Below are 11,222 nucleotides of genomic sequence, written 5' to 3' on the forward strand. Positions count from 1 at the left end.
ATCGTAACATCATAACAAAGTATCAAACTTTTTCTTTTTAGTGCTTTCAAGCCAGCCTACATCAGCCTATGCGAAGAGGGCATGTTCTCCGTCGTGGGTAACTCTTTCTTTGCAGTATGCACATAGCCTCTTTGGCTTGGCTGCTTTTTCAATGGCCTGTTGTTTAGCTGACTTCAATCTTTTTCCGCTGCCCTTGTTGCGTGCTTGTTCCGGAGGGTGGATAGTGACTTCAGATGACGAGCTTCAGCCCAACAGCATCTCCATCTCTTGGTCTTTTGTAAGCGGTTCAATACATAACTTCTGCCGGAACTCAACTAGGAGGGATGCTAACTCTTCCGTGTGTTCAGCAGGTAAAGTTTTGAGAACACCAACTATCTGAGGGAACTCTGACCATACGTTGCACAAATAACTGTTATCAGACGTAGCCATATATGAATCCTCAATGACACTCCCATTCGAATCAAGCCTGGAAGTAAAACAGCAGGTTACTGTTTATCATGGTGACAATGTTACTATAAGAAATTATGGTTACAATGTTACTAAAAAACAATTACTGTAACAAGTCAAAACTGTCACTGTAATAATGTTTTCGAATCAAACCTGTTCGCTGCGTGTGTGTTATTTAGCTAACGATCTACAATGTACTTGCTTGGTATTCGCCCAATTCCTTTGCCCTTGTACACCCACACAATATGCCTGCAGAGTAATCCAATTCTTTCGAACAGTTTACACTCGCATACTGCATCTGTGCTTCTAAGGTCCAACCTCACCTTGAAAATTCTGTCTGTCTCAGCATCGATTACATGAATTATGCGCACATGCTTCTCCTTCTCAAAGTCATCAACACCACATGAATCGACAGCCATTACTTCTTCTTGAAACACCTTGAACACAGCATGTGTGTATATAATAGCGCCATGCTTTTCTATAGGTAATTCTGTCTTAAGCTCGGGGAATGAGTGGGTTGTTATAATCATCGCACTTTCGTGTATAGCGCCGCTGGTCCATAGCATTTGGAACCTGGTTTTAATGCAACAAGGATTCGGCAACAAATTATTTATGTAACAATGAAACAATGATATCGTAACATACACTGCTCCTGTTCCCGGCACATCGTAAGGAATGAAAAAGAGTTGTTTACCTCATCCAAAATTCGACCAATGTACCAAAGTGATTCTCATAGCGCTTGAAAAACGAATTTGTACTTTCTCGATGGTCGTGTTGTTCTTAATATGCAGCCCAAGGCAAGGTCACGATGGTAGGCAGGAATCCAATGGTGTCTGTCGTCGAACATTGTAGTCAACCAATCATTATCTTCCAGCTCGAAATCTGAAATGACCTTCTGCCACTTCTCTTCGAACTCCGACGGCTCCATATCAGGGTCCCAAACAACAGCGTTGAAGCGAGCAAGGAAGTCCGTGTCTCTGTAGAGTGCTGAACCAACTTTGTCCGTGATCTTTTGTGTAATATGCCACATACAATAACGATGCCTAGCTGTCTTGAAAACAGAAGGGAAAGCCTGTTGTATGCCAGTCATAATGAAACAAACAAGTCGAACGTGATATTGACCAAAGTGATAGGAAAGAGCAAGTGAGTAAATTATATGTTAGTAATTTAGTTACTGAACATTGTTATTGAATAACCTTGTAAAAAAGGAAGAGATGGAACAGTGGTAGTTGGAGTCAGAATGTTGTGGTACAATAAATTTAAGTAAGTCTGTTACAGTAACATTGTCACACTATTACCTTCTTTATGCCAGGGCATTGATCCGTGATCATGAACTGCGGCTCTTTTTGTCCCATGGCAGTCAAGAAATCTTTGAAAGGTCCATTGGAAGGAGATGTCATCCTCGTGTAACAGGAGACAACCGGCAAACAAACACCGACTTTCGTGGTGATTAACACCGTGAATGGTGTAAAACCATATCATACTTGTTGGTTCCGTAAGTAGGGTCGAAGCTCACAGCATCCCCAAAGAATGAGTAGTTTCTAATACATGTAGCATCAGCCCAAAAGAACTTTGTTAGACGGTTTTGCGGATCAACATCATAGGCAAAGTAGAACTGGGGTTGGGTCACTTTGAGTTTCTCGAGTCGATCGATGAAAAGGTCAGCATCTCTTAACCCAATGTTGCACTTGATATCTCTTTGAAATTTCTTAAAATCTATCAATGTAGCACCGATATTTTCATACCTATTGACAAGTTCCTTAACCTGTCTAAAGGTCAATCCAGCGCCAATATTCAACTTGGAGTTGTCCAAGATAAGCGTCTTCTGGAACATATCAAGGGATCGTTAAATCTTATCTAGATCTCTGTTACAGACAGAGGTGAGACGATGATTGTGGACTTCAGAAAACTCGTCAATCATAGTTGGGCCATCAAGGCCATGTAGAAGGGCAAATCTGACGTACGCTCGGCATCCAATTCTTGTAATTTTAACTCGCCGTGTAACTTTACTAGCTGTGGACGAACCATCACCCATATTCTCATCATCCTTGGTTCTGGGACGCTGTTTCGGTTTAGACTCCCTGAACCCTTGACGGTTGCAGACTACGAATTTTTGGTGTGCAACACCACCTCGTAGTGTTTTCGTACTGTGCTTCCGAGGGGTAAATCCACATGCCCGAGCATAAACCTCGTAGAACTTGATTCCAGCCTCAATGGAGGCGAAAACTGCACCAATGGTAGGTCTAAACTTGTGCTAAACCACACGCATCCAGCGCTCACCTCCATTAGACGTGTGAGATAGAACAAGCTGATTATTTGGTTGAGGATTGGGTTGCTCTTGGGCAATTGGCGTAGAATGGGGTTGAGTGACAGTACTTGAGTCTGTAATACAAAAAGGAAAATACGAGTATTAGTGACCTGAAATACAACGGTGGTATTACAAAGAGTAACATTGTTACTGATAATACTAGTACTATGACAATGTAGTGACATAAGGATGGACGGGAGAACAGGAAATATGCGAAGAGGTTGGACTACAATTTAGAACAAGAAACTAAAGTACATTGAAGTAAATGTTAAGAACAAGAGGACATCCGTAGTGGTAAAGATATGTTATATGTGCAATGGAAATGAATATATGTGATTGTGTTATAGTAACATTGATATTGTAACAAGTCGAGCCTGTAAGCATTGACAGCAGTAACAGAATATACAGACAGGGGAACAGAATATACAAGACAGAAAAGAGGTCAAATATAATGAAATTTGACCGAAATTGAACGAGAAAATCAACAAATACAAGGATATTTGACCTAATATTTAAGACAAAAGCAACTACGAGTATAATCAAAGGAAAGGAGACCGTAAATTGAAGTAGAAGTGAACGGATTTCATTAAAATTGAAGCAAACAGAAAATCGATTAACCTAAAAACTGAAAAGCAACAGAATAAAGACAAATATAATCAAAATTGACGGAATATGACGATAAAGCAATTGCGATTGTAAGCAGAAGCATAGGAGAACGCAAATATGAAAATTCGATAGGAAAAACAACAAATACAAGGAGATTGCACCTAATATTTAAGAGAAAAGCAAATACGAGAATAATCAAAGGAAAGGAGACCGTCAAATTGAAGTAGAAGTGAACGGATGTCATTAAAATTGAAGCAAACATAAAATCGATTAACCAAAAAAACTGAAAAGCAACGGAATAATGAAATTACAATAGTGAATGATCAGCGACATAGAATCTATATGAAATCGCGAAAAGGAAAACTGAAAACGAAAGGATTATGGAAATTACCTGTTTGCATGTTAATGTCGGTAGAATCTGCATCCATTGTAGCAACGAGAACCTGGAAAACACACGAATTTGATTGATTTGTGAATGAATTGATAAAAGCGAGTAAAAAACAGGAACCTAGGGTTTGTTTGCTTGATTCAGAGGATTATTTTGACTTAGAGAGAGAGATAGAGAAAGCGAGGGAAAGAGACGGAGGAGAGAGAAAGTGAAACTGAATTATGAGGGGGAGGTTTGAATTCTTAGCTTTTATACGTTTGTTATAATTTCTGAGATTTAATCTCAGCCGTTGATTAGGAGTAGATCTAATGGATGAGATTAAAATGCTAGACTCACCTAAGATACCTAGACTCACTTGATGCAATATATATATATATATATATATATATATATATATATATATATATATATATATATATATATATATATATATATATATATATATATATATATCACGTGAAATCACAAAATATGAGGATTCCATGAAACAATCAAACATTGCCAAAATTACTTGTAATGTGACTCAACCATGAAAAACACTTCTATGTCCATTAACACCATGCCACGCATGTACCGCGTCAAATCCATCACATTATCACACATGTGTTTTCGATATCTGTTCTCATCCATCATCAACGCTTTCGCTTATAAGGAAGACCACAATACACAATCATGCAAATGACCACTATGTGACACATAATTTCCACGTTTTTATAGTGCTTTTATATAACCAAAATAAAATCACGTCAATTAACACACATCGCACAAGATTATCATACCATTCTTGTCATACATTCACTCATTGTTGAATTAAAGGTTTCCATTTAATTGCAAAATGCCACACCATATAACCAAACGTAAATAATTCACAAAATATTACTCATGTAAGGCCAACATGTTCATCTGATATAAGGTAAGAGGTACCCTAAATATTCAATCGAGTATTGGTAAAATAAGGGTCAAGGCAATTCACTCGGTCGAGTGAGGTGGTCCACTCTCTCGAGTAGGAGGCACTCGGTCGAGTAAAAGGGGCACTCGGTCGAGTGTCACACGGCAAAACTGGGTAAGAGGTACCCTAATTCACAAAATATTACTCATCTGATATAAGGTAAGAGGTACCCTAATTCACAAAATATTACTCATGTAAGACCACTATGTTTTAAATAGAAAATTTAAAATTTAATTATATACACTATGATATATATATATATATATATATATATATATATATATATATATATATATATATACAGAGAGAGAGAGAGAGAGAGAGAGAGAGAGAGAGAGAGAGTCGAGATCCAGTGAGAACTACTAAATATTTAAGGATTGAGTAACGAATACAATATCGCGCATTATACTAAACAATATCACTTCCAAATAAGGTAACAAAAACAAGACGCTTAGGTTCTGTTTGGTAAAACTGACTGAAAAGGTAGCTGAAACCTGAAAAGGTACCTGAAACCTGATAAGGTGACTGAAATTAAAAAGGTACCTGAAAAGCTAGCTAAAATTGGAAACTGATAAGGTAGCTGATTAATTGTAAAGTGTTTGGTAAAACTAACTGAAAAGGTAACTATTTTTTGTAAAATGACATAAAAGGACATTAATAATTATAATAAATTAATTTAAATAAAGGGTAAATATGTAAAGTAGAACATTTCAAGTCTGTGTATGCTCACCATGATAAGCGTAACTGTCCTAATGCTTTTGTACCCGTTACTGACAATAAGGTATGCTCACCATGACAAGTCTGTGTATGAAACTTTATATATGGTCTATGGTCACGAGTCAGAAACAATATCACACGTTATTAGAAATAATATCACACCTTATACTAAATAGTATCACTATTTCAGGATAACAAAATGTGATATTGTTTATTATGGTCACGAGTCAGAAACAATATCACATGTTATTATAAATAATATCACTACTTATATAACAGAATATCACTGTTTCACCTTATTTTTATATTTTTCAGGGGAGTTCAGAAACAATACCACACGTCATTAGAAATAATATCACACCTTATACTAAACAGTATCATTATTTCAGGATAACAAAATGTGATTGTTTATTATGGTCGCGAGTCAGAAACAATATCACCACGTTATTAGAAATAATATCACACCTTATACTAAACAGTATCACTATTTCAGGATAATAAAATGTGGTATTGTTTATTATGGTCACGAGTCAGAAACAATATCACACATTATTATAAATGATACGAGTCGATGGAGGCTGATTCTACACGTTCCAAATAATGGCTAGTTTAAATTGCTAGTCTTAATTAGTCTTATTTAGTATTTTAATTAACTTATTAATAGTAGTAATTAATGAAGTCCTTTCATTTTACTTATTGTTAATTGTTGTAATAAGTGAAATAGTGATGGCAACTGTTCACTTACTTAGGAGTTTCGACTATGACTCACTATATAAAGCCATGAGTCTTCTATAATAACACACGATTGATTTTAAGAAAAAAAAAAAGTTGTTGCTTTGTTTGGTATTTTGCTGTGTGCAATTAGTGAATCGGGTTGATGTGTTCGATCCAAAATCGTTCTTGCTTGACGTGTTCGGGCATTAACACTATTTCTATTCAATAGATCTTGAATAACAATCACCATTGTTTTAGTTATAGGTCTAGCTCAAGCAAATATCATTTATTTCATGTTTTGTTTACAATATCAAAAATCACATAAAAATCTCCCCAGCCGTTAATTTAACCCAGAACTGTTAAAACAGACAGTTCGTGTAACACCCCGTATTTTAAAAAAGTTGAATAAAATTATTTTAATTGCTACTTTGTATTTAATTACGTTGGTTAGCGATTTATATATTTATTTTCTCAGCTAATTAATTAATTTTATTATAATTATAATTACGTTAAATTTTAATAATCGTTAATAAATTATGTTCCTTTTACGAGTCCTTTATGAAAGTCGTCCCTTAGTGGATTCAAAATGGATTTAGGAAAAGTCATCCAATTAGCTATTTTGAGTTATTTTGCTAAGTTATCAAATTTCGTTAAACTCCGCTAATTTAGTAAAAATCGTTAATAACTCCGATTCGAATCGAATTCCTATTATTTCCGTTAGCTGGCTGAGTTTATTATATTTTTACTCATTAAATTTATTTATTATTGACTCCGTTTTATTACTGAAACTTTTACTAAAACCGATTTTATTAACTCGAGACGATTTTAAAAACGAGCGAATTACTTAACGATGAAGAAACGTACGTATAATTAGTAGCTAGCAAGCTAGCTGGTGTCTCATTATTATTATTATTATTATTATTATTATTATTATTATTATTATTATTATTATTATTATTATTATTATTATTATCTACCTAACGTCCCACCCCCCCTTCTTTTCCCCTTCCTTTTTTGCGTGATTCACCAGTAGCAACAATAATGAACAACAGAACCTCAACCCAGTTCCGTCAATTCAAACCTCAGATCCCGCCTCCATTTTCAACCAAATTCCGTAATTTTTGTACCATTCTCTTCCCCTTTCCTTCCTCCTCCTTTTAAGGTAAGAAAGTCTCCTTTTTGTAGTAGTTTCGTCTTTCGCCGTCTTATAAAAGTGTCGTGTTTTAGCTTCTTTATTCCGTTTTCTTGCCCTTTTATGAAGGATTCGAAGACCCGGGGTGAGGCTCGTGCCTTGTGGATCATTTATTCGAAGAATAAGGGGCGTTTAAGGTAACACGATGGATGGTAATATTGATTAATTGTTATAGTATAATTTTATGAGTACTACTAATTTATGTCTCTAGTCTTAATTTTATTAATTTGTGAGATGGGTTGAGATTATTTTTGTCCAAGGCTTGTTATGTCGATAATCTTATATTTAAGTTAACAGCTTAAAGTTTTGAAGAGAATAGGGAGATAGTTGGTAAGACACAATTGGGACGATTGGTTCGGAGATGTTGGATTAATGTTATGAACCAAGAGTGTGGGGTAGTGGATTTGTTGCTGGTTATTGGATATTACGAACGAGGACTTTAGTGCTTAGAGCTTTCATATGTTACATCTTAAATTTGGTATCCAACATTATACGAGAACAATTGTTTGGCTTGAGATTGGGAATTTATCGGTTGAGAATTGATTTATGTGTTCCGTATTCTATTCCAATTTGTTGTTTCCTTTGACCTCGGCTTGTGGGTGAGTAGCTTAGAATTATACTCTAAATGTTGAGCAATTCCTTTAATGGAATATTTGACAATATCAATATTGAAATTGAGATGGAAATCTGGTTACTATGGAGTATTATATTATGAGACGGAGTAAAGAGTAGGACGGAGTAATGAGAGAGATGGGGTAGAGAGTTGAGATTGAATTAATTTTTGGGACGAGAGTGACTTTTATAAGGTTGGCCTGTTGTAGCCTAGCAGCAGCTGGCCGTGGCCTAGGCAAATGGCTTTGGCTAAGTCGCGAGTTTGGGCCGTATCTATAAATTGTTTTGACGCTAGTTTGGTTTATTTAAAATATAATTAAATTAATTTACGTCTCATATTTTATATAAAGATAATTCGTTAATATCGTCCTTTCACATTATTATTTTAGGTGGCTCATATGGGGTTGAAGATGAAGAGTAATTTTGGGTTTTAGAGCTTTCTCAAGTTTATTGCTTGTCTCTTTGCTAGCTTAAGGTAACTATTCCGAGTTACTCGACGAATTAATGTCACATTAGTAGTTAATGTTGTGCTCGTTGTTTGTTAAGTGTTTAGGGATTGATAATGTGTTACTTTCGTTTTTCACATGATAGAAATTAGAAATAGCATGAGAGTAATATAGCGATAATTGTAATGTTGGATGATTATGCCAAAATCGAGCCTTGGTCCCTTTGTGATTCGATGTCATCAATTGTGTGATTGGTCACCGCAATTTAACCCGCACTGTCGCAGGGCTGGGGTTGCGGGTAAAAATTCGGTTGGATGAAATTTTGAATGAATTAGATAATCGGCCTTTTTCTTGTTTTAGGCCATTTATTATATTTTTATTTCACATGTGTAGTTAATTGATTTGAGTAGCTTCTTATATTGTAGAAACGGCCCTAGATTCCCTAAAGCCTTTAATATTGTTAAAATTGCTAGAATTGGAAGTTAGTATTGAATTTGTATTGAGGAACTGTTGGTTTATCTATTTGAATAGACAATATTATATAGCCTTTCACATGATAGAATGTTAGAATTCATGTTGGTAAGTGGGACTTTTTGCCCTCTTAAGGTTAAGTGGGTGTCTTACTTGACTTGTGTGGTGAGTCTTGTGTGGTGTGGGCTAAAGTATTCAAGCTGGGACTAGCTGTGACTAGGTCCTAGGTGAGTATTTCGGCCTTCATCATGGATAGGTCTTTATAGTCTTTGACGAGTATATGTTCACTGCTTGATAGCCTTTGTGTTCCTGACTAGTGGATTTATATCCAAGTTGGGGCATGACCTCAGGTACTTATTTTGATAGTATGGGGTCAGCTTAAGTACTAGCCAACCCTTCGGTGGTGTCCTTAGGGTACTCACTTCACTTTGTTTTAAAAAAAGTTGTGGGTCTTGGGTGCGGTGGTGTGTATCCACATGTCTAGGTCTGCGCAGATTTTAGGCTAGGGTTGTGTTGTCTCTTGGCCATGTTTTCTTAATAGTAACCGCTGAGCCAAGATACCGGTTCGATTACCTTCCCTACCTCGTGGTATAGACTCGAGTTACAAAGTGACTATTGACCGTGCTAAGAACTTATGCCTGTCTTTGATATATTGCCCTTTCTTGTTTGATGATTCTATGAATCATAGAAGGTGAGATGCAAGCCGGCTATGGTTGATAGAGTTTGGATTCTGGATGTTATGTGATTCACATGATAGTGTAGTATGAGTCGGTCTAGTATTCACATGCTAGGACTATGTGTTGTTATATTGTTGTTCACATGATAAGCACGATTGTCTAGCATCTATATGCTAAGGCATTGTGTGATTCGTATTCATATTCTTATGTTTACATGTTATATTAATTATGACATTTCGTGGCTGGGAGAACTCGGAGTTACTCCCCACATCGATGTGGCTTTCGTATTTGTATAAAATGCGAATGACAGGTAGGTGATGCATATATGGGGTACATGGACGAGCTAGCGAGCAAAGTAACCTTGGGACCTAGACTGGTTTTACTTTATTGCGACCCTTAAACCCTTTTTATGTCACATACATTTTAGGGACATATGTCTCCCTTTCTCATATTTGGTTTGTATAACTTTCTTTTCGCGACTTTAGCGATGTTTCATTCTTAAGATTTATTTTGGACCTTGCATGTTTGACACCTTCCCTTTTGGATATCTTTATAACAGGTTCAGGTTTTAAAAATTACAGGTTTTTACCCAATTGAACCTATTACAAACATATCCTGTCAGTTTTTCTGTAGAGTTACGTGTTTACTTTTCCGCGATAAGTGAGGGTGTCACAGTTGGTATCAGAGCATATTTGCTCCCGACGCACGTTTGTGCACCCCAATATAAATAACTTGACCTTAAAATAATAAACTTGAGAGATGGATAAGATGGGTAGATTTAGGATCTTATGTTGTAGTCTCTTTGTGTTTGCTCTTTGTTAGGTACTAACCTGTTTGTTGATTGTCATTTAATAATTGTTGTGTTCTTGGATCAATGACCGTGAGCTTATCTATAGCTAATGGAGTTATTACCCTAATTAGGAAAAAAAAATTTTGAACTAAAGGTTTTGAAAATATTTTAATGTTTTTCACTGGTTTTAACGTCAATTAGTGTTAAAGCTTGTTATTGGAGACGTCTGATAATTAGTTTTATCATTTGTTGGTGTAAAAATGTATTTTTATGTCTTTGAATTGGAATATTGATGTTCTTGAGTGATCGCCAAGAGTATCTCCGTTCCATTGAAAGGACACTTATATTTTAAGAAGATCAAGATTTAGTGCCTATTGCTGAGGATTGAAGATTTGTTCAACCTTTGAAGAATGCTTCTACTTCCTTGAAGATGTTTCTCGTTCTTTTTATATCTCGCCTTATTCTTAATCTCTTGGTGCCTATCCTTCTTCTAAACTCTCTATTCTTCTTCCTAGGAAGTTACATTTGTATCCTCCCTTAACGCCTTTTAGATAGTTCTCTTCCTTTTGTGGGGTGCTAACCTTGGTTGGATAATTTGGCTTGTGGAGTTGTTTCTGGTTGACCTATAACCCCGGTTTTGAGAAGTTGTGATTTTGGAAGGACTTAGGTAGTGTGGTGAGACGTACTTGGGGATTCTTATACCTAACCCCTTGGTAATGTGAGTATAAGTGATAGGTGGAATTATGTGTGTTAAGAGTGAGTTGCCTATGTTACTAAAGTTATAGAACTTGGCTTTGTTGTTTTTGTTTGTGATTTGGTCGTTTTGTCATGAAGGTACAATACCCTAATAGGCGTTTCCTTGTTGTCTAATTTCCCTTTCTCCTTGATCATGAGCGTTACCGTTC

At 36.0% G+C, this 11,222-nt stretch overlaps 3 protein-coding genes and 1 long non-coding RNA gene across 4 annotated transcripts; 1 reads left to right on the forward strand and 3 right to left on the reverse strand.

The window, feature by feature from the left end:
* Nucleotides 1-243: 243 nt before the first annotated feature.
* LOC141613895 (protein FAR1-RELATED SEQUENCE 2-like) lies at nt 244-1,013 on the reverse strand. Its single transcript, XM_074432636.1, has 2 exons — nt 646-1,013; nt 244-466 (listed from the first exon to the last, which is right to left on the reverse strand). The coding sequence occupies exons 1-2, from the start codon at nt 1,011-1,013 to the stop codon at nt 244-246; spliced, it is 591 nt and encodes a 196-aa protein (XP_074288737.1).
* A 164-nt stretch (nt 1,014-1,177) lies between these two features.
* On the reverse strand, nt 1,178-1,847 carry LOC141613896 (protein FAR-RED IMPAIRED RESPONSE 1-like). The gene is made up of 2 exons (XM_074432638.1): nt 1,746-1,847; nt 1,178-1,519 (listed from the first exon to the last, which is right to left on the reverse strand). The coding sequence occupies exons 1-2, from the start codon at nt 1,845-1,847 to the stop codon at nt 1,178-1,180; spliced, it is 444 nt and encodes a 147-aa protein (XP_074288739.1).
* Nucleotides 1,848-1,897: 50 nt separating this feature from the next.
* LOC141613897 (protein FAR1-RELATED SEQUENCE 5-like) lies at nt 1,898-3,789 on the reverse strand. The gene is made up of 4 exons (XM_074432639.1): nt 3,753-3,789; nt 2,728-2,829; nt 2,324-2,673; nt 1,898-2,272 (listed from the first exon to the last, which is right to left on the reverse strand). The coding sequence occupies exons 1-4, from the start codon at nt 3,787-3,789 to the stop codon at nt 1,898-1,900; spliced, it is 864 nt and encodes a 287-aa protein (XP_074288740.1).
* A 3,362-nt stretch (nt 3,790-7,151) lies between these two features.
* LOC141615058 (uncharacterized) lies at nt 7,152-10,049 on the forward strand. Its single transcript, XR_012529584.1, has 4 exons — nt 7,152-7,291; nt 7,391-7,458; nt 8,323-8,408; nt 9,838-10,049. It is a non-coding gene; the product is annotated as an uncharacterized LOC141615058 (long non-coding RNA).
* Nucleotides 10,050-11,222: the final 1,173 nt, after the last annotated feature.

Source organism: Silene latifolia, chromosome 11, assembly GCF_048544455.1.
Source record: "Silene latifolia isolate original U9 population chromosome 11, ASM4854445v1, whole genome shotgun sequence".
Taxonomy (NCBI): domain Eukaryota; kingdom Viridiplantae; phylum Streptophyta; class Magnoliopsida; order Caryophyllales; family Caryophyllaceae; genus Silene; species Silene latifolia.